Genomic DNA, 23,472 nt, shown 5'->3' with positions numbered 1-23,472 from the left:
AGAGAGAACAGGGGAGGAGCAGAGAGAGAGGGGGAGAGAATCCCAAGCAGGCTCTACACTTACAGTGGGGCTTGATCTCAGGAACTGCGAGATCATGACCTGAGCCAAAATCAAGATGCTTAACTGACTGAGCCACCCAGGCACCCCCTTAGGGTCTTTTTTTTTTTTTTTTAATGTTCATTTATTTTTGAGAGAGAGAGAGAGGGAGAGAGAGAGTGCGATCAGGGGAGGACCAGAGAGAGAGGGAGACACAGAATCTGAAGGCAGTTGACATATGTCCTTTTTGTGAACTCTATTCAACCTTCGCCTCTTTTTAGTGAAGTGTTTAGCACTTTGCTTCTAAATTGTTAACAGCTCTGTACAAGGCAGAGCTACCCTAGCCTGTGCTGGTTGTTTTCTGATGGGGACCTTTCAGCCGTCTACGTGTCCTGCTTTGTGCGCCCAGCACCCTGACTCCCGCGTGAGCTGGCTTCTGGCTGAGTTTGGCCAGCGAGAGGTTCTGGCAGGAGAACGGAGAGTGCTGTCTCCCACTCCCTCCCATCTTCAGCAGTGACGACACCTCCCTTGGTAAAGCTCTCGAGCACTTCCTTCTCCAAAGTTCAGCTCCCGGTGGGCTCCTCTAACATTATTCCCCCCCTTGTCTCTTCAACTCCAGGGGAGCTAAGGACAGCCCTTTACATCCCCGGCTGTGGCCCTGTGTGTACTCCCTTCATTAAAAATCTCCATATTTGAGGGGCGTCTGGGTGGCTCGGTCGGTTGAGCATCCGAGTTGGGCCCAGGTCATGATCTCCCGGTTCGCGGGTTCGAGCCCCCATCGGGCTCTGTGCGGACAGCTCGGAGCCTGGAGCCTGCTTCGGATTCTGCGTCTCCCTCTCTCTGCCCTACTCCTGCTGGCCCTCTGTCTCCGTCTCTCTCTCAAAAATAAGTAAACATTAAAAATTAGAAAAAAAAATCTTTATTTGAGCCATTTGGGGTGAATTCTGATTCAGCATCCTAATTGTCACATACTTCTTTGTGACACAAGTTGTACGTATTTTTTTCCTCAGTTTACCACTTTTCCTTCGACTTTGCTGTGGTGATTTTTTTCATGAAGTTATTATTAGTTTCTCAGTTTATTTACTTATTTTGAAAGAGAGAGAAAGAGGGGCGCCTGGGTGGCTCAGTGGGTTGAGTGTCCGACTTCAGCTCAGGTCACGATCTCGCGGTCCGTGAGTTCGAGCCCCGTGTCGGGCTCAGGGCTGATGGCTCAGTGCCTGGAGCCTGCTTCCGATTCTGTGTCTCCCTCTCTGTCTACCCCTCCCCCGTTCATGCTCTGTCTCTCCCTGTCTCAAAAATAAATAAACGTTAGGGGTGCCTGGGTGGCGCAGTCGGTTAAGCGTCCGACTTCAGCCAGGTCACGATCTCGCGGCCCGTGAGTTCGAGCCCCGCGTCAGGCTCTGGGCTGATGGCTCGGAGCCTGGAGCCTGTTTCCGATTCTGTGTCTCCCTCTCTCTCTGCCCCTCCCCCATTCATGCTCTGTCTCTCTCTGTCCCAAAAAAAATAAATAAAAAACGTTGAAAAAAAAAAAAAATAAATAAATAAACGTTAAAAAAAAAAGAAAGAGAGAGAAAGAGAGCATGAGCAGGGGAGGGGCAGAGAGAGAGACGGAGAGAGAGAGAATCCCAAGCAGGCTCCACACTGCCAGCGTGGAGCCCGATGTGGGGCCTGAACACACAAACCACAGGATCAAGACCTGAGCCAAAACCAAGAGTCAGATGCTTAACCAAATGAGCCACCCAGGCGCCCCCCAAGGAATGACTTCTTAAAATTGTGCAGTAAAACTTATCTTTAGTATTATTATGATGTCAGCTATGGGTGTCATAATTACCAAAGTTTGTCCTGCTTCCAGATTATAAAGGAAGGCATCTGTATCTAGAACTTATTTGAGTTTCATTTTTGACATTTGATCTCTGACCCACTGGAATTTACCCCATATACAAAATGCTTTTTTTAAAAACAATTTAATGTTCATTATTTTTAAGAAAGAGAGAGAGAGAGAGAGAGCAAGCAGGGGAGGGGCAGAGAGAGAGGCACAGAATCTGAAGCAGGCTCCAGGCTCTGAGCTGTCAGCACTGAGCCTGACTCAGGGCTCGAACTCACGAACCACGAGATCATGAAGTCAGATGCTCAACCGACTGAGCCACCCAGATGCCCTATACCCCGTAATCAAACTCTTATATCGCCTTTATTGGTGATATACAGACTTTATTGGTTTGGCATCTGTTATTTTCTGGGAGGAGTCATAATAATGGTGAAAATTATCATAATTTCTTCTATTCCAATCTGGTACAATTGTTTCAGAACGTGTAACCTCCAGAATATTTTTGTTTTAAGCCACCCCGTTTGGGGCACTTTTATTATTGCAGCCCTTAGGAAACAGACACACCTGATCTTGTAGCTCTAAAAACTATATGCTGAAGATTCCCAAACTTTTATCTATGGCTCACACCTCTTTTCATCTGTTTACTTCACATCCTCACTTGGACAGCTAATGCCCATCTCAAACGTCGTGTGTCCTGAGGCTCCTGGGTGGCTCCCCAGACAGCTGAGCGTCTGACTCATGGTTTGTGAGATCAAGCCCTGTTTTGGGCTCAGAGCGGGGCAGAGCCAGCTTGGGGTTCTCTCTCCCTCTCTCTCTGCCCCTCCCCCCCCCCCCGCTCTTAAAATAAATAATCATTTTTTTTTAAAAGCTTTGATGTGTCCAGACTGAATTTCTGACGTCCAGCCCTTACCCCCACCTCCAGGCTTTGGCGTGGCCGCTGATGGCAACTCGATCCTTCGGCCGCTCAGACGATAGCTCTGGAGTCAACCCTGACACTTCTTTTTCTCTTATACTCCACATCCAACCTATAAGGAAATCTTGTTACCTCTACTTATAAAATATAACCAGAATCCAGCCCTTTCTCACCTCCTTCACCGATAGCATCCTGGTCCAAGACACCGGCATCCTTCTACTCCAAATCCTTTCCTTCCACTCCTAGCAGAAGCCAAAGTCCCGTCCATGGTCTGTGGGATCCCGCACAAATCCCCTCTTCTTCTCTCTTGCCTGCCTGACCCATCTCTTCCCGCTTCCCAGCTTGCTTGCTGTGCTCCGGTGACCCCAGCCCATTTGCTCTTCCTTGAAAATGCAAGGGACCCTCCTACCTTCGATTCTTTGAATTAGCTGGTCTGTCTATCTAGAATGCCATTCTCACACGTCCTAATGATCAATTTCCTCATCTCCTCCAAGTCTGTGCTCAAGTGTCGGATTATCAAGAAGCCCTAACCTGACCACCCTATTTGATATTAAAAACCACCCTCTGCCCCCTGCATCCAGCTCCTCCTTACCTTGCCCTAATTTTGGTTAGAATATAAACTCCCTGAGGGCAAGGGTCTTTATTTTGCTCCCTGACATGTCCAGACCACATGGCATGTGCTCAATAAGTATTTGCTGGAGATGAAAACAAAGTTATTTTTTTTCTTTTTTTAATGTTTATTTATTTTTGAGATAGAGGGAGACAGAGTGCGAGTGGGGGAGGGGCAGAGAGAGAGGGAGACACAGAATCCGAAACAAGCTCCAGGCTCCGAGCTGTCCGCACAGAGCCCGATGCGGGGCTCGAACCCACGAACCATAAGATCATGACCTGGAGCTAAAGTCGGACACCTAACCCACTGAGCTACCCAGGTGCCCCTGAGTAAATCATTGGTTTGTGGAAACTGTCATTTCCTAGAATTTTATGCTAGGAAAATTTCATCAATTTTTAATTTGGGATTTAGGATATTTGGGAAAGAGACTGACCCAGTTTACCTTTGTCTAACAAAGAAAAGAATTGCAGAACAAGTTGTTTGCAAATAATATTACTAAGGAACAGACAACTTAAGAGAATCAATGCTTTTATATTACCATTTAATAAAGATAATACTAGAGAAGGCCCTTTTATTTTATTTTCTTAAAAATTTTTTTAAGTTTATTTATTCATTTTGAGAGAGACAGAAACACGAGACCATGACCTGAACGGAAACCAAGAGTCAGATGCTTAATCAACTGAGCCACCCAGGTGTCCCATGCCCATTTATTTTAAAACTATGTATTTTGGGGGCACCTGGGTGGCTCAGTCGGTTGGGCGTCCGACTTCGGCTCAGGTCATGATCTCGCAGTTTGTGAGTTCGAGCCCTGCTGACGGCTCTGAGCCTGGAGCCTGCTTTGGATTCTGTGTCTCCCTCTCTCTCTGCCCCCTTCCCCACTCATGCTCTCTCTCTCTGTCTCTTAAAAATGAATAAACGTTAAAAAAAAATTTTTTTAAACTATCTATTTTGTATGTATATATACGTATGTTAACCAGAGGCCATTCTTTACCATTTACTAAACTAGCTTGGGATTGGAAGGGCTCCAATCCTGCTTCCCCCCTCCTGCTGCGCCCAGAGACAGACACCATAGGTGCAGGTCCAAACAAAGGAGGGTTAAGGTGCAGAGGCAGCATGGTGGAAAACAGTTCACATTGTACTCCTTGAGCAGTACTCCTGCCCAAAGTAGCCTCTATTAGGAGAATTGTGAGTGCTTTTGAGAGCCTACGTTCAGTTTCTGTACAATACTTGGAAGGATTCGAATCTATTTCTTGCCAAATATTTCTAACTTTCACTGATTTTGTAACTTCCACCTCCCCCCTCCGCATTTTCGTTTTTATTTATCACTTACATAGCCCTTAGCAGCTGAAGATCCCATTCTAATTGCTTAACAATTATTAGCTCATTTACTCCTCCTGGGGGCTGTTATAATCTCCATTCTTTTTTTTTTTTTTTTAATTTTTTAATGTTTATTTATTTTTGACAGAGAGAGAGAGAGACACAGAGTGTGAGTGGGGGATGGGCAGAGAGAGATAGAGTGAGAGAGAGAGAGAGACGCAGAATCCAAAGCAGGCTCCAGGCTCTGAGCTGTCAGCACAGAGCCTGCCGTGGGGCTCGAACTCGTGAACCGCGAGATCATGACCTGAGCCAAAGTCGGACGCGTAACCGACTGAGCCACCCAGGTGCCCCTACTCTCCATTCTCTATATATGGATTTGTATGTAGAAGGGTGTGTCTAACCAGCTCGGACTGTTACAGATTCCATAGACTGCCTTAAACAACAAATATTTATTCTCCCAGCCCTGGAGGCTGGGAAGTCCAAGATCGAGGTGCCAGTAAGTCTCATGTCTGATGAGGATCCGCTTTCCGGTCTGCAGATGGCTATTTTCTGTATCTTCACATGACAGAGTTCAGACAGAGGTAAGCTCTTTTGCGTCTTTAAGGATTCTAATCCTCTCCTAAATCACCTCCCAAAGGCCCTACCTCCAAATATCACTATAGTGCAGAGTAAGCTTCGACACACGAATTTAGGGGGGACACATTCGGTCCATAGCAGTGTGTGTGTGTGTGTGTGTGTGTGCATGTACCCACACATCTACATTTATTGGACACCCTACTATGTGTGGGATTTCCATTCATTGCGTCATTTAATCCTCAAAAGGATCCAGTACAGCTATGGTCCCCAGTTTACAGACCTGGATGTTGAGGGAGAGAGAAGTCACATGTTTTGGCAGGGGTGAGGGAAAGAACTGATTGCAGAACTGAAGTTCTTAGTTTTGAATTTAAGGAATGGAGACGTCTGTCAGCCAGCAATAATCGCCATAATGACGAAGTGAAACAATGCAGATAAACTGCCAAACAGGGAAACTGGTACATAGTAGAAGCCTAATACATGTTTTTCAAATCTGAATGTCTGTTTACTCTAAAGGGAGCATCTTTGAGAAGGTTGACTGGGTTTAATCAAGAATTGGCACAGATAATCCGTCGTCCTAAAAGCAAAAGGTTTTCTATAGAAATTTTCAAATACCTTTATCTCCTATAATTTTGGACAGACTCTTCCTTCTCTTTGGCCATCCTGTACACACACACACGCACACGCACACACACACACATACACCCTGTTCTCTCTGCCTCAAATACAAGGCAGAGAGTGCAAGGAGACTAGGCAGCTTCCAGTGAGTCTGAGGCCACGGCATCATGTACGGCTTCACCTGCAGGTGGACGTGACCCAGAGAAAACCCACCCCGGTGAAACCGGTTTGTGGGTACATCGCTCCCCCTTCTTTATACATGGTTGTCAGTTTGCTGGAACTATTTTATCAGCCATATTGTTTCCATGTCTTCTTCTGTAAGCCTCCTCCAACATTTTCTGGAAGCAGGCACAGCATGAAGGCAGAAGAGAAAACTGCTTATGTACGTGGTATCACAAGGGAGGGAAGAGCGAGGGGGAGGTCTCAGAGGCTTGTCTCCAAGTTATGGCTCCCAGCTGGTGCATCCGGATCCCCTGGGGGTTGTGCTTGGCAAGAGGCGGCTGTCCAGGTGCCCCCCAAGACCTGCCACATTCGTTAGGGGGACGATTCTCAAGTCTAGCACACCCTTTTAAAATAACAGATATTTTGTAACAGCCTTTTAGTATCTTGAAATGAAATTGGTCATAACACAATCTACCTACCTACAGAATTTGGAAACTTCAATATGATCTCCTAATATTAATAACAATAGGAAGTGATTATATCATTCTTCTATCCACAACTTTCATCACACCCAGAGAGAAGCCAAAGGATCTGTACGACCCTGCACAATCTGGTCTCCTGTTTCCTCTCGGAACTCATATCTTACCTCTCTACCACTGAAGCGTACTTCTCAAGCCACATGGGTCTCCTCACTGTCTCTTAAACAGCCTAGATACAGAACCTTCTCAGGGCCTTTGTGCCGCCTTTCCTCCATGCCCGAAACACTTCCTCCGATGTCTACTGGGCTGACTCCTTCACTTCCTTTAAGCCTGTTCTCAGGAAAGCTCTTCCTTCAACTTACACAGTAAATGGCATTCCTGGATACATTGGTTTAGAACAAAACCGTGCAAAACAAACAAAAAAAACACCTTCATGCTTAGATGTCAACAGTTTGACTCTAGATCAGAAAATAACTTTTTTTGTGGTCTTTCAAAAGTCACATGTGAAGGGCATTGTTCTTTTTTTAAATGTTTATTTATCTTAGAGAGAGAGAGAGCACGAGCAGGGGAGGAACAGAGAGAGAGGGAGACACAGATTCTGAAGCAGTCTCCAGGCTCTGAGTTGTCAGCACAGAGCCCAACGCAGAGGCTCGAACCCACAAACCGTGAGATCATGACCTGACCTGAGGTCAGATGCTTAACCAACTGAGCCACTCAGGGGCCCTGGGAAATGTTCTTTTTGTCATGCACTGCAAGACATCTGGTATACTTGGCCCCACCCACTAAGTATCTGGAGTGTTCTCTAATTGTAACAATCCCAAAATGCCCCCATAGATTTCCAAAATGTGATATTGAGGACCACTCAGTCACACGCCTTTTTTTTTTAATTCATTTATTTATTTTTGAGGGGGGTGGGGGTGGGGCACGAGCTGGGGAGGGGTTGAGAGAGAGAGGGAGACACAGAATCCGAAGCAGGCTCCAGGCTCTGTCAGCACGGAGCCTGACACGGGGCTCGAACCCGCAAACCGTGAGATCATGACTTGAACTGAAGTTGGATGCTTAACTGAGCCACCCAGGTGCCCCTACACGCCTTCTGTTATTTCAAATAACAAAAATTAAAGCCCCATTGGCTCAATAAAATAATATTGATTGCCTCCAGGTGTACATCATCTTCAGGGAAGGCTTCGTCAAGGATCACGTGATTTAGCCAGGCCCTCAATTCTACCGTTTCTCACAGCTCTGTGTTTCTTAAATTTCGGCTCCACCCACCCAGCATTCTCAGCAGTATGTCCTTGAGGCTTCATCCTGACCCAAGGGCCCCAGGCCCGTCTCCACCCCTGAACCAAGCATCTGGCTTAAAAAGTGCCCGTAATCACAGCCCACCCCCGGAGCTGGGCCAGAGATCATTCTGCGCAACCCTCAGGATACATCCCGTAAGTTTCATCCATTAAATTGTACGCTTCCCTGGTTTTTAATGTATTCACAGTGTTGCGTGATCATCACCATAATCTAATTTTATAACATTTTCAAGAAAGCTTGTAACTGTTAGCAGTCACTTCTCATACAACCCTACCCTCAGCCCCAGGTAATCATTAATCTTTCTGTCTCTCTATATTTACCTGTCCTAGATATTTCGTATAAATGGAATCATACAGGGGCACCTGGGTGGCTCAGTCGGCGAAGTGTCCGACTTCGGCTCCAGTCATGATCTCATAGTTTGTGAGTTCGAGCTCTGCATGGGGCTCTGTGCTGACAGCTCAGAGCCTGAAGCCCGCTTTGGATTCTGTGTCTCCCTTCCTCTCTGCTCCTCCCCTGCTCACGCTGTCTCTCTCTCTCCTTCAAAAATGAATATTCAAAATAATTTAAAAAAAAATTTTTTTAACGTTTTTATTTATTTTTGAGACAGAGAGAAACAGAGCACGAACAGGGGAGGGTCAGAGAGAGGGAGACACAGAATCTGAAACAGGCTCCAGGCTCTGAGCTGTCAGCACAGAGCCCGACACGGGGCTTGAACTCACGGACCGCGAGATCATGACCTGAGCCGAAGTCGGCCGCTTAACCGACTGAGCCACCCAGGTGCCCCTATTCAAAATAATTTTTAAAAATAAATGGAATCATACAACATGTGGCCCTTTCTGTCTTGCTTCTTAGCCTCATGTTTTCAAGGTTCCCCCGTGTTGTAGCAGGGGGTCAGCGTTTCATCCCTTTTTACGACTGAGTGATGGTCCACTGTATGGCTAGCCCCATCTTGTTATCCATTTGTCAATTTGTTTGATATAGACTTTTGTGTGAATGTAGGTTTTTATTTCTCTTGCTTTAATACCGAAAAGTAGGATTGCTGGGTCATATGGTAACTTTATGCCTTATATTTTGAGGAACTAACAAAAACTGTTTTCTAAGGTGGCTGCATCATTTGCATGGTCACCGGCAGCGGGCAAGGGTTCTAACTCCTCCGAATCTTCCACTGTCCTTGTTGTCATCTTTTTCTTCTTTTTTTTATTAAGGAAGTTTTTTTAATGTTTATTTGTCTTTGCGAGGAAGAGAAAGAGACAGAGACAGAGCGAGGGCGGGGAGGGGCAGAGAGAGAGGGAGACACAGAATCCGAAGCAGGCTCCAGGCTCTTGAGTTGTCAGCACAGAGTCCGACACGGGGCTCAAACACACACGCCGCGAGGGTGGGGATATAATATTTTATGCAGAACAGGCAGCATACTCCACAATTTTGCTTCGACTAGTTGTATGTGGACGGCTGGATTGGAAAGATAGCTCATTTTAAAGATGTCTTAACCCGTGCGATTCTTCAGCCAGCATTTAGGATTCAGTTGGACAAAGCCTCTCGTTATCTTAGTTCAGAAATCTTTTGGGGGCCCCAAAAGGGAGTGGCTTATGAAAGCGACTTGGAAAAAGGAAATTACCATGTATCTTTCTCTTCTTTTCTTGAAAAACATTCTCACCCCAAATCCACGCATGTTTTTCACACAACTGTCACCTATACAGTGTTACTTAGTGAAGTAAGTTTTCTATATTGGTGGCTCAGTCGGTCAAGCATCTGCCCTCCGCTCAGGTCATGATCTCACGGTATGTGGGTTGGAGCCCAGAGTCGGGCTCTGTGCTGACAGCTCAGAGCCTGGAGCCTGCTTTGGATTTTGTGTCTCCCTCTCTCTCTGCCCCTCCCCACTCATGCTGTCTCTCTTTCAAAAATAAACATTTAAAAAAATAACTTTTCTATCTCTTCTCTGCATCTGAGTGAATACTGCTCACAGCTCAGTATTATTAGAAGAAAAATCTTAAGAGAGCAATTGAAAAAATGCATTTGTTGGCAGCAATTTCTATCTTTGAATGCACAGTAAGTTCTGAGCTAATCAGCTATGGGAAGAAAAACCTTTGTGATAAATAATGTATTTGATAATGAGCGGGAGAAAAAAAGGTTTTCAGTGGAGTTCAGGGAAGGGCATCCTCGTATCATGGGTGGATACGGAGGCAAAAGATCCATAATTGTTTTTCTCATTCTCTCCATGTCAGTCTATGGCAGATCTTTCCAGACCTTTCTTGAATGCCAGCTTTCAAGAGGGCTTAGCTCTCAGGCTCCATGGCACCAGATGATCTACTTAATCTCATTTCATCTTTTTATTTAAACACTTTTTAAAATGTTTATTGACTTTTAAGAGAGAGACAGAGAGAGTGCGAGTGGGGGAGGTGCAGAGAGAGGGGGAGAGAGGGAGAGAGAGAGAGAGAGAGAGAGAGAGAGAGAGACAGAATCTGAAGCAGGCTCCAGGCTCTGAGTTGTCAGCACAGAGCCCGATGCGGGGCTCGAACCCACAAACCACGAGATGATGACCTGAGCTGAAGTCTGACGCTCAATCGACTGAGCCACCCAGGTGCCCCTCGTTTTGTCTTTTTAAACTCCACAGATAGGCAGGTATGAGGATGCCTATTTTACGTAAGAATAAACTGACATTCGGAAAGGTTATATAACTCCGCAGGGTCCCAAAGATCAGCCAGTGCCAGAGTCAATGCAAGTCCAAATAAAAATAGTAATAACCAGGTATTTCATTAGATAAGTCTAAAATACTCTGGAGAACAAACCGCTTTCAACTCCTTCAGCATCTGGCTTTCTGGCGACCTAGACTCTGAGAGGAGCTTCAGCTTCCGGTTTTTGACCAAGTAAAGCATCTATCCCGTAGGAATATTAAGGCATCCATTAACTTTTTCCCTCCCCATTATCCCCTCTGTCCCCGAAGACAAGCTGGGTGTTTGGCAAGTGCAAGATAGTAAATTATTGCTCCCACAGTGCCAATCTGTAGATAAGGGAATAATTAATGCATTCCTCAAAGCAGATGGATTTCAGAGGAATTCAAATCCTGCTCCGGGGGCAGCATCAGTTTGTGCTGGAGTCTGGTGAACTGGACTTTGTAAATTCTGACCTGATTCTTTTCCTGCCCTGTTTTCTTCCTCCCTTCCTCCTCGCTCCAGGTCGCCCGTTTGCTTCAACTTTTCTTCCCCTTATTAAGACTGCTGCGTAGAAAACGCCAGGAGGCTAGGGACGGCACAGAACGTGGGGAGTGAAGAAGGGGGAAAAGGAACATTACGAAAAGGAAATGCTCTGTCCTCTGAATGGGCAGCGCTCTGGTCTGCGCGTTGTAACGATTGCTCCTGGGCCTTGTGGTTCACGGGCGAGCAGAGCAACACTGTAGGGATCTGTTTACATCCACCCTCTCACTCTCGAGGGCTGCGGGTTCCTCAAAGGCCGGCCTCCAGGTCGATTCCCTGGGATGTGTCCAGGGCTCGGCGCGGCGCCTGGCGCCCGGCAGCTGTCCCTAGACGTCGGGTGGGTGAAGGAAAGGTGGGCCGGAAAGGGAAGGCCAGCGGGAGTGCAGGGCGAGCCTGGAGGAGGAGGGGGAGGAGAACGGGGCTGTGCGGAACCCACGGGGGAGAATCCGAAAGTAGGAGTGCGATGGAGAGGGAGATGGAAAAGGGGACGTCCCAACGGCTGAAACTGGGACGGAGGGACGGGGTCAGGGAGGGCCCGCGTCGGGGCCACCGGAGCGAAGCGGGGCGAGCCGAGAGGGTGAGGGCGAGACAAAGAGCGGCGGGCGAGGCCGGCCGTGGGAAGGGACGGGAAGAAGTGGCCGCGAGGGCGGGCGGCCGCCGAGCCGGGGGCGCGGGGCTGGGGAGGGGCGCGCCGGGGCGGGGAGGGGCGGCGGCGCGGGCGCGGGGGGCCGCGGGGGGGCGGGGCGGCGCGGCGGAGGAGGGGCGGGAGCGCCGCAAAGTTACTTGGCCTGCGCCCGCCCGGGTCCGCGTGCTGGTGGCGGGGCGGCGGGAGGAGCGAAGCGGGGCTCGGCGGCCTGAAACCCGAAACCTCCAGTCCGCGAGCGCGGCCGGGAGGAAGGAAGCGGCGGCGGCGGCGGCGGCCGCCGAGGCGGGAGGCGGCCGGGCCGGGCCCTGAGCGGCGGCGGAGGCGGCGCGGTGAGCCCGGCGCGGGGCGCGGGGCGGCGGGGCGGGCGGGCCCGAGCGGGACTGAGTTCCGGGCGGGGCGGGCGGGCACGCGCGCGCGCGCGCGCGGGGGCGCGACGGGGAGGGTCTCTACGCCCCTTCCCCCACGCCTCCCCGCCCCCACGGCGCTCTCCTTTCTCCGCGCCCCCCCCCCCCCCCCGGCGGGTGGGAGCTGTGCTCCCGGCCGCGCTCCGCCAGCGGGTGGGGAGCCGGAGCTCTTTGTGGGAAGATCTTGGGGGCGCGTCCCTGCCCTGCGGCTGGGGGCTTCGGACTGGCTCTGCTCCCGGCCCGCCCCTTTTCTGCAGCGCCGCCCGCAGCCCCCTGGTACGACCCCCTGGAGGGGAGGGCATCCGTGCGTGCCCGGGACCCGGCCCGGAGGGGCTCCAGGCGGCGGGCTCACTCCTCCCTCGGGGATAGGCGTGGGGGGCTAAGCGGCGTCGTCCCCCTTTTGGAATCCGTGAGGACCAGGTGAGTCCCAACCTCCCAGTCGGGCTCAGGGCGCTGTGTCCCCGAGCCTGGGCGGGAGGCGCGCTCAGAAGTCGCCGGGCCGACCCTGGAGCGGCGCGATGGGCGCCTCCGCCGCCCCCACATCTGCCAGAGCGAGAGTCGGTTAGCTTTGGGGGGACTTGGCCAGCCTCCTGGGCCAGACCTCAGCCCCGTGCAACCTCTTGACAAAGGCGTGGGAGATGAGAATGTCCGTTGGGGAACTGGGATGCTCTGGTGCGCTCCCGAGAGGTCTGCTTTCCAGTAACCACACAGCCGTGCGTTGGCATGACTTTGTATCGCATCTCTGTGGCTATTTTTGTTCGCTGTTGTACCTTTCATCCGTTTTTGCGAAGTGCTTTCCAAAGAAGGTCATTTGATCTTCCTCCCTGTGAAGTCAGGAGGTGGGGTGGTTTTGGAGGGAAAGGACCTCAGTGCCTTGATGTGTCCAATGGGGATGATGGTAACGACAGGCACGCCTATCTCAGCGTGTTCCTGGCTGGGGAGGACATCACCGGGCCTCCTCCCCAGCCCGCAGCGACCAGTTCAGTCCAGCCTTCCTCCCTGTCCCTGAAAATGAGCTGCCGGGGGCTACTGCATGGGGAAAAAGTGACTTTCCCTTACTGCAGCCATGAGACAGGTGAGGAGAGGCATTTCCCAGAGCTCAAGGCAGAAAGAGGAGGCAGGAGGGACCTCAGATCAGACAGCCACGGGCTCTTCATCCACCTTTCTTTAAAACTGGGATTTGTGTCACCCCTTTCTGTCACTTCTCCCACAGCTCCCCTCTTGTTCTAGTCCACACCTATCTTATTTTGTAGTTGTAAGCTGTTTATAAGCACGATCGTATACACTTTTTTAAAATTTCATTCACTTAACAGCCCTGTGAAGTGCTATCAGCCCATTTTATAGGTGGAGAAACAGACTCAAGAGAGCTAAGTACTTGGCCCAGCAATAAGGAGCCAGAATCAAACTCAGGTTTTTTGACTTGGCAGTACTTTTAATGTCGACTCCGTCATCCAGGTGGGTCCTCGAACTCAGGACTTCTCCCTGTCCCAAAGCTCCACCGCCACGGCGGCGAGGAGATTAGGGACCCCCTCAAAGAGAGACCCGCTTGGCATTTTAGGAGCTAAATCCACGACCTCATGTACTCATATCCTTCTCTTTGCGTTGCAGCCCTGCATGGTGGGGGTATCAGAGACGAAGGAGGACCGTGTCGTCAGAGGGGTTGAGCTCTTTGTTTGGGTTCCGTGAAAGACAGCATGGGCTGAACTGGAACTGACCTACATGTCCGCCAAAGGAGGTATGGTTCTGTAGTGTAAACTCTGCTGCGGGCTGGGCCAGTCAGGAGGCCTGCCTGTAGAGGAGGGCAGGCAGGCAGGTGGGCTGGTGGGGGGCACGCCTCCCTGTGAAGAGACAGCTCCAGCCCCTTGTTGCTTGACCTGAATTTGGGGGAGGAAGCTGTAAATTGTTACGGAAAAGGATCTCATGTTTTTAAAGCTAGTAACGAATTCAAACCCCTTTTCAAAATACGCAGGGCAAGCAGATTATAGGTGCCGGCTGGTGTTTGCCTGCAGACTGCCAGCCGACAGCTTCTGGGTTGGACCTTAGGAAGAAGTTGCTGTCATTCTAAGAAGCGATGAAGCGTGGCTGGAGTGGGGGGGTGGTGGGGGGGCTGTCTTCTAGCTGTTTTCCTTTGAGAATCAAAAAAAGAAACGACAACAGAATTGGAGGTAGCCAGCAGGGCTGGCTGGAGTTTGGAGGGAGGACTGACTTAATGACTCAGCCCCTCATTCGTTCAGCCAGTGTCAGTCTCCTTGGAGTCTAGTCTTACGCCAAGAGAATGCTTGCAACTTGCTCGCTACCTGTTTCTGTGGCCAGTTATGGGCGCAGCAGGCCTTCAGGGCAGATGCGTTCGGGGAAGCTGGGAGCCTGAAGGAAGGCGTTTTCTCTGTGATGGGGGGTAAGACATGAAGGGGGCACATGTTCGGTGGTGTGTGTGTTTTTCACTCAAGTGACCGGTGAGAGAGCCCTGTATCCAGAGCACAATCTGAAGTCAGCCTGCCACTTACAAACCGGCGTCCCTGGGTGAATAATAAAAAGCATATCGGGGCGCCTGGGTGGCTCGGTCGGTTGAGCGTCCGACTTCGGCTCAGGTCACGATCTCGCGGTCCGTGAGTTCGAGCCCCGCGTCGGGCTCTGGGCTGATGGCTCAGAGCCTGGAGCCTGCTTCCGATTCTGTGTCTCCCTCTCTCTCTGCCCCTCCCCCGTTCATGCTCTGTCTCTCTTTATCTCAAAAATAAATAAAAACGTTAAAAAAAATTTTTTTTAAAAATAGAAAGCATATCTAGAGTGTGGTAGCTTTTTCATAAACATGAGTCATTATGAAAGATTTTTTAAAATATAGATGTGTATAGGAAAATAAAATACAGGACGTGTATAGGAAAATAAAGTTCACTCCCTCTCCTCACCTCAGAGGTAACCACCGCAAATGTATTATTTTCTAGGCCTTCTTCAGGGCCTAAGTATATGCCCCCCGAGTCTGGAAATCCGGGTGAATATGCAATACATTGTTTATTGATACTTATATATTTTTTTAAGTTTATTTATTTTGAGAGACAGAGAGCAGGAGAGACGGAGAGGGAGAGACGGAGAGGGAGAGAGAATCCCAGGCGGGCTCGAGGCAGGGATCGAACTCATGAACTGTGAGACCGTGGCCTGAGCCGAACCGAGAGTCAGACGCTTAACTGACTGAGCTACCCAGGCACCCCCCACCCATGTCTGTCCCCGAATGCAGCGTGAGCACCCCCCGCACTTCCTGGAGGGAGCTCGGCCCCTCCCGGCTGGGTCCCGGGCACACACCGGGGGTTGTACAAGGGGGCTGCGGGCAGCGCTGGAGAAATGGGTCCAGCGGGGAGAAGGGCCTGTCCAAAGCCTCTGGCCGCAGGGCAGGGATGCACCCCCAAGATCTGGTGTACACAGGAGTATTTCTGGATAAAACCCATTCCTACAAGTGAAGCTGGTGAAGGTATGTTACTTTAAACATTTATTTAAGCAAAATTCCCTTTGTTTATTGGGATCTGGAGATGGTGCAGACAAGAGATTGAATTTATTTACTAACTTTTAGGTTTACTCGTTTGGGGATGGGTAGTATTTGGGGTACTGTATTTGGGGATAGGTAGTATTTCTAAAGCACGACATTCGAGGCGCCTGGGTGGCGCAGTCAGTTAAGCGTCCGACTTCAGCCAGGTCACGATCTCGCGGTCCATGAGTTCGAGCCCCGCGTCAGGCTCTGGGCTGATGGCTCGGAGCCCGGAGCCTGTTTCCGATTCTGTGTCTCCCTCTCTCTCTGCCCCTCCCCCGTTCATGCTCTGTCTCTCTCTGTCCCAAAAATAAAATAAAAAACGTTGAAAAAAAAAATTAAAAAAAAAAACAAAAACAATAAAGCACGACATTCAAAGGGTATAAAAGGGTAGTATCTCCGTCCTATCTCAGCCCTCTCTTTCCCTATTTTGGATATAATGAATTTTGCCAGTTTTTGTGTATTCATCTAGAGTTAGCCTATGCATCTGTAGGCAAATAAAATGTGTCTTGTGTTTTCTCCCTCTAAAAGAAAAAAATACGGTAGCATACAATATACCCTATTCTGCTTATGGTCTTAAAACAAAGCAAAACAAAACCTATGTCTTCGAGATCATTCCGTACCAAAGTTCTGTGCATTTTAGGTTTTCCCAAGCTTACACTGAAAAAAAGCTTGGTCAATTTACACTCCTTCAAACTGCCCATGAAATCCTTTTCAGTTTTTCTGTTGAATTGTTTGTGATCTCATCAGTTTTTGAGGCTGTCTCTAAATCCTGGACTTTCTTTTCTTGTTAATAAATCAGATATTTTGCCTTTTATGTTTTCCTCCCTAGCTTTACGTAACTGTACCTTTGTGCAGAAGTGATGACTTTTTACATGATTGGGTCTGAATCACTTTTCTGTGACCGCCCCCCCCCCCAAGTTTTTTGTTTTGCTTAGGAAGTCCTCTCCAATCGCAAGACTAACTTCTTACGTTTTCTTTTTCCTCTCTGTTCTCTTTGCTTTTTTTTTTTCCCCCTCATTTAACACTATTTTAAAGTATTGTGTCTTTCCTATTCCCTTTTTTTTCAGGTTCCCTCCTCACTGACACCAGGGAAGACAGGGTTTGAATTTGCCTGTGAGCCTCGTTAGCCAATGTGGCATCCCTCTTGTCTTTCGTTTTTAGAGGGATCATTTTCCTCGAGCGTTAAGGATGAGCTCTTCACTAGGCGGGGGAAGAGGGAGAGCTCTTCACTAGGCGGGGGAAGAGGGAGAATGGGCATTCCGACAACGGACACGTTTCCGTGCAAAATCAGGGGAGCGAGGTACAGTAGTGGGTATATTTGGAGAACCGTGAGCGAGCGATTCAGGAGGGCCTCAGTGGAGGGCGTGTCCGTGATAGGTTCTGCAGGTGGCCCAGCCTGGCATGGCGTGACCAGGCTGGTTAGGAGTCAGCCGGTCCAGCAACGCTGGAGGGTGGGAAGGAGATGAGATAGAAATGTCCGGTAGTCATCGAGGGCAAAGATAGCGAGGCCCTGGGCCGGGGTAATGACAGTGGCCGATGAAGTTGTGAGTCAGAATTTAGGGAGGCACTACGTGTCCGTGACGGGGAACGGAAGTGACCAGCACGCGTTGCTTTACATACAGCATCTCACTGACACCTAGCAAGCCCGTATGAAAGAAGATCCAAGGCTCAGAAATGTTCATGAATCTCCCCCAGGTCCCGTGGCTCGTGTCAGTCGGGGCCTTAGCCCCATCAGGATTACCTAGCAAGAGTACTCTCTGATGCCCTGGGTTTCTGTCTTGAGTGCTTGGGGCGGGTGGTGATGTTTTTTCTAGGATAGTGAAAAACACGAGGAATAGCATATGGAGGTGGTAGAAATGGTAGGAGCAGAGAGGACAAATTCCATTTTGCACATGTTCTAGCTGAGGTGCCTGGGTGTGGCAGGAAGGGAGTATGGGAGGAAACACCTACTAGGCAGGTGGATATGAATCTGGAGCTCTGAAGAGCGATATAGATGGAGATTTCGGAGTCATCCCTGTTTACGGGGGTATAGAGAGCGCGTACAGAGAGAGAGGAGGTCTCAGTTGGGACTCTTCCTTCTACAAGTGGTGGAAAATCCAATTCACACTGGCTTAAGCAGAAAGGAAAGTTATTGGCTCACATCACCAAAAAGCTCAAGAGTGGGGGCGCCTGGGTGACTCAGTTGGTCGAGCATCTGGCCCTTGATTTTGGCGCAGGTCATGATCCCGGGGTTGTGGGATTGAGCCCCGTGTCGGGCTCCTTGCCGAGCATGGAGTCTGCTTCGGGTTCTGTCTCTTTCTCTGTCCTTCCCTGCCCTCAAAACAAACAAACAAACTTAAAAAAAAAGCTCCAGAGTGTATCTGACTTCAGGCCTGGGTTCCAGGTTCAAATGATTTCATCAGGACTCACTTTCTTACCTGCTCTGGTCTCAGGCTCCCCGCTCACGATGGCTAGGGGGTGATGCCAGTGCGAATCCCGCGGGAGAGGGGAGCTGTCTGTCTCCCAGCTACCCCACCACCAGGCCCGTACGTCTCACAAACCGAGTCATAAAGTGGGTCAGAGGGGTTTGGAATGTGCTGATGGGCGAGGCATAAATCATGTCACGTCCATGAAGACACATGAACTCCGGGTCTGGAAAGGGTGACTCTGCAGAGGAAACTCAGGGGCAACCCCCAGAGCAAAGGGAGCAGTTGATTTCCTCTGCAGACGGAGAAGGAGTGGCCCCTGGGCAGTAGTAGTGACACGGGTAGGGCGACTGCAGGTCAGTAAGCCTGGAAAGGAATAGAAGGAGGGAGAAGCAGGAGAGAGCGGCAGCGGGGGAGGGGGGCGTCTCAGAGGAAAATGACTTAGTCGAAGGCATCAGGTGCTGGGGGAGTTCAAGGAAGGACCCGTTGGATTTGGCGAGGAGGTCATCCTTGTCCAAAGCAAGACAGTCATTTATTTTTATATTTTATTTTTATTTTTGAGACAGAGAGACAGAGCATGAGTGGGGGAGGGGGAGAGAGAGAGAGAGAGAGAGAGAGAGAGAGAGAGGCACAGACTCTGAAGCAGGCTCCAGGCTCTGAGCTGTCAGCACAGAGCCCAAGCAGGGCTCGAACTCCAGAATGGCGAGATCATGACCTAGGCGGAAGTCAGACGCTCAACTGACTGACTGAGCCACCCAGGCGCCCCAAGACAGTCATTTATTTTACACTTGACTACGCCTGCCTTCTAGAGGATTCCTATTCCTGCCTGTCTCCTGCACTCCCCACCCAGTCCTGGGATGGCCAGGAAGGGCAGAGGTGTGGTGAGGGCAGTCAGGACATCCAGGCTCTGCCAGTAATTACATACGTGACTGAGCTTTGGTTTCATCGTCTGTAAGATAACACGGCTGTGCCGGGTTGCTCCTGTGACCGCTCCTAGCTCTGAAAGGTTGGAGATAAACGCATCTGCTCATTTCAGACCGCTTCGTTACCATAACCCTTGTCCAAGCCTTCACCTGTTACCTGGGCTAACCGGTGTCCCTGCCTCTGTGCTCGCCCTACATCTGTTCTTTACCCTGTAGCAAGAGTGGTCCTTTAAAACAGGTCGGTCACATCCCTCCAGGGGCCTCCGTCACACATGGGCTCTCATCCATAGTCCTCACCACGGCCACCGAGTCCTCAGTAGTCTGCCCCTTACTGGGTAGTCTGCATGCCTTAAAGCTCATTCTGCCTCAGGGCCTTTGCACAAGCTCTTCCCTAGCCTGAAATTCCTTTGCACTGTTTTCTGTTCTGATCAGATGTCACCTGGAGAGACTTTCTGACTACCCACTCCTAGCCCAGTCACCCATTCCTTCTTCTTTCCCCTGGTAGCTTTCTTCATAGCACCTGGCACCATCTGGAATTATTTTGTATATTCATCGTCTATTTGTTTACCGTTTGTGTCCCCTTCCCTGTGAAGCTCGCACAAAGCTATACCCCACACAAAGCTCCAGGAGAGGAGAGATTTTGGTACCTTGCTCCGTGCTGTGTCCCAGTGCTGTGTCCCAGCTTGGCACAGAGTAGGTATTCAGGAAACCTTCTTAGGGGTGGCTGAGTGAGGGCTGGGAAGGGGGAAGCAGGGAGTGCCCAGGAACCAGCAGCAGCGTGGTAAGGGTGGGAGGGGACATCCTTTATTCAGCAGGGCTATCTGTGACGGCATGTGTCTCAGATATGGTCAGCAGAAAAAAAGGATTCAGAAGTGATATTACTTTAAAACATGTAAAAATAGGGGCGCCTGGGTGGCTCAGTCAGTTCAGGGTCTGACTTCGGCTCAGGTCATGATCTTGCTGTTTCCGAGTTCGAGCCCCGCGTCGGGCTCTGTGCTACAGCTCGGAGCCCGGATCCTGCTTCGGGTTCGGTGTCTTCCTCTCTCTCTGCCCCTCCCCTGCTCACGCTCTGTCTCCCTCAAAAATAAGTAAACATCAAAAAATTTTTTTACACGTTCAGAAATAACATTCTCAATTTTAGCGGTATGAGTTTAGCTAGTGTGCTGGGCTCCGGGAGGATTACGAATAAAACAAATGATCGAGAGTAAAAACCAATTAACATGATACCATTGTTTGTCTTGTGATGGAAGTAATCTTACCCTTATTCCCTGCATAGTTTTCATCTCTTCTTCTTGGAGCGCACATGCACACGCGTGTGTGTGTGTGTGTGTGTGTGCGTGCGTGTGTTTTAGGGAGAGAGTTGTTTTATTTTCCTTCGATCTGTTCGTCAAGTACATGCAGTAAACCCAAAGTACTGCGGTGGAACAGGATTTCTCAGGCTCCGTGCTGTCGACGTCTTGGGCTGGGTAATTCTTTGTTGTGGGGGCTGCTCTCTGCATCAGGGGGTCTTTAGCAGTGTCCTTGGCCTTACATGCCAGAGCTGTCCCCTGAGATGTGACACCCAAAAATGTCCCTGGGCATTTCCAGAGACTCCTCCCTGGGGTGGGGGGGAGGCAGAGCGCCCTTCCTTTGAGAAAGACTGATGTAAAATATTGGAGTAGTGATTGCGTTTGATTGTTACCTAGAGTCTTCTGTGTGGGCATTTTCAGACCTTCCCCAGCCATCCTGACACTCCCTTAAAAAATGAGATTTTCTCTTTCAGGGTAGGGTGCTGTGCATGGAACCTCAGCTGAGGGCCCGCCACCCCGACTCAGCCGGGGCACTCGCATTGCTAGTCACTGAAGCGACTCCGGCTGGGCGGGAGCCCCCCCTCCTGCAGTGATGGAGCAGTCAGGTTCAAGTCCTGAAGCCCTGAGCACCGTCCCCGTGGAGCCCCAGCCATTTCCATTTGCAGTGCGTCCTTTGTCCTGTGTGTCATCCACTTAAGCGGTCAAGTGAAATGTCTTAGGCGGTCCTTAAAATTTGAAGGGGAGAGAAAAGAATGGAGTCTTCTTTTCGTATCTTAAGTAGCTTAAACATTTTTTAAGTTTTATTCCCTGACAGCCAGGCCACTACCTGCTTTCACAGGTTTCCACGTACATTGCTTTTTCCTGGTACGAAATGACCCCCCAGTAAGTCCAGTGACTGTCCGTCACCACACACAGTTACTCACTATATTCCCTATGCTGCACATTACATCTCAGTGACTTACTTCTTCTGTGACTAGAAGTTTGTGCCCCTTAATCCCCTTCGCCTGTTTCGCCGGCCCCTCCAGCCTCCCCGCCCTGCTAGCCCACCGTTTCCCGTCTGAGTCTGTTTCTGCTTCGTGGGTGTGTGTTGTTTTGCTTTTAGATTGCACGTAGAAGTGAAGTTCTGTGACCTTTTCTTTCTCTGACTTAGCTCATGTAGCGTAATGCCCTCTGCGTCCATCCATGTTGTCTCAAACGGCAAGATGTCATTCTTTTTTACGGCGGAGCACTCTTCCGTTATTTCTGTATGTGCTGTGTCTTCCTTACCGCATTCATCGGTGGGTGGCCGCTTGGGCGCTTCTGTATCTTGCCTCTTGCAAATAATGCTACAGTCAACGTAAAGGTGCGCAGTTCTCTTTGAATTGGTGTTTCCGTCTTCTTCAGGTAAATGCCCAAAAGTGGAATTGCCGGATCGTGTAGTAGTGCGATTTTTATTTTTTGAGGACCCCCCCCCCCGCCTCCCGCCGCCCCATACTGTTTTCCACAGTGGCCGCATCAGTTTATATTCCCACCCACAGGGTGCGAGGTTTCCCGTATTTCCACACTCCTCGCCAGCGCCTGTTTTTGTCTTCTTGATACTGACCGTTCTGACGGGTGTGAGGTGATCGCTCCTTGTGGTTTTGATTTGCTCTGATGCTGAGTGACGCTGAGCATCTTTTCACGTGCCTCTTGCCGTCCGGCTGTCATCTGCAGAATAATGTCTGCTCCAGTCCTTTGCCCGTTTTGTAATCAGGCTGTTTGGTTTTTTGACGTTAAGCTGTGTCTGTGTATTTCGGATATGAAGCCCTTAATGATTTGCAACTAGGATTGCTGTGGGTTGCCTTGTTGATGGTTTCCTTCCCTGTGCAGAAGCTTTTTAGTGTGGTGTAGCCCCATGTAGTTAACTTCAGTTGTTCTTGGCCTGAGGTGACTGCTTTAGGAAGCTACTGCTTATTACATGTAGGGGATGAATCACTGGATTCTACTCCTGAAATCGTTATTGCACTGTATGCTAACTAACTTGGATGTAAATTAAAAAATTAATAAATTATGGGGCACCTGAGTGGCTCAGCCGGTTGAGCGTCCGACTTCGTTCGGCTCACGTCATGATCTCACGGTTCGTGAGTTCCAGCCCCCGCGTCGGCCTCTGGGCTGACAGCTCAGAGCCTGGAGCCCGCGTCAGATTCTGTGTCTCCCTCTGTCTGCCCCTCCGCTGTTTGCACTCTGTCTCTCGCATTGTCTCAAAAGTAAATAAACATCAAAAAAAAAAAAAAAACAATTAAAAAAAAAAAGATACTGCTTAGACTAGCATGAAAGAACTTACTGCCTGTGTTTCCTTCTAAGAGTTTTTACGTTTCGGTTTTAGGTTTCGGTTCTTACATTTATGTCCTTAATCCATTGGGTCCATTTTAGGATTCGTTGTTTTAGTTCTGTGAAAGATGACATTGCTTTTTTTTTTTTCCCTGTGGTATTTTGATGGAGATTGCATTGAATCTCTAGATTGTTTGGGTGGCATGGATGTTTTAACAGTGTTAATTCTTCCAGTCTGTGAGCATGGTACATCTCTACATTTATTTGTGTCATCTGAAGATGATTCTTTCATCAGTGTTTTATCGTTTTCGGGGTAAAGGTCTTTCAGCTCCTTGGTTAAATTTATTCTGAGGTATTTTATTGTTTTTGATGCAGTTATAAATGGGATTTTGTTTTTAAATGTTGTATTTATTTTTGAGAGAGAGAGAGAGTGCAAGCAGGGGAGGGGCAGAGGGAGAGAGGGAGACCCAGAATCCAAAGCAGGCTCCAGGCTCTGAGCTGTCAGCACAGAGCCCGACACGGGGCTCGAACTCACGAACCGCAAGATCATGACCCGGGCCGAAGTCGGACGCTCAACCGACTGAGCCACTCAGGCACCCCTAAATGGGATTTTTTTTTTTAATTTCCCTTTTTGATAGCTCATTATTAGTGTATAGAAATGCACCTGACTTCTGTATGTTAATTTGTATCCTGTGAATTTACTGAATTTATTAGTTTTAATAGTTTTTTGGTGGAGGGGTGCCTGGGTGGCTCAGTCAGTTAAGCATCTGACTTTGGCTCAGGTCAGGATCTCATGGTTTGTGAATTCCAAGGCCCGCATCAGGCTCTGCACTGATAGCTCAGAGCCTGCTTGGGCTTCTCTCTCTCTCCCTCTCTCTGCCCTTCCCTGACTTGTGCTTTCTCTCTCTTTCTCAAAATAAATAAATAAACTTAAAAAAATATTTTTTTTGGTGGAGTCTTAAGAGCTTTCTATATA

The 23,472-nt window shown here is 49.4% G+C and overlaps 1 protein-coding gene across 8 annotated transcripts in view; it reads left to right on the top strand.

Annotated features, from left to right (window-relative positions):
• The first annotated feature begins 11,271 nt into the window (after positions 1 to 11,271).
• GPR161 (G protein-coupled receptor 161) overlaps positions 11,272 to 23,472 on the top strand; it is a 60,243-nt gene continuing 48,042 nt past the window's right edge. For 3 of the 8 annotated variants that reach the window (XR_013553222.2, XR_013553221.2, XM_078441171.2), the window contains exons 1-2: positions 12,500 to 13,528; positions 13,682 to 13,808. Coding sequence is in view for 5 of the 8 variants with exons in the window: in XM_078441167.2 (XP_078297293.2) it covers positions 13,793 to 13,808 (16 nt within the window). In the remaining 3 variants the exon portion in view is untranslated. The other 5 variants (XM_078441165.2, XM_078441167.2, XM_078441166.2 and 2 more) reach the window with 5 other exon arrangements.

The sequence above is a fragment of the Panthera onca genome, chromosome F1 (genome assembly GCF_046562875.1).
Source record: "Panthera onca isolate mPanOnc1 chromosome F1, mPanOnc1 haplotype 2, whole genome shotgun sequence".
Taxonomy (NCBI): Eukaryota; Metazoa; Chordata; class Mammalia; order Carnivora; family Felidae; genus Panthera; species Panthera onca.
This window is presented reverse-complemented; position numbering and strand designations above follow the sequence as displayed.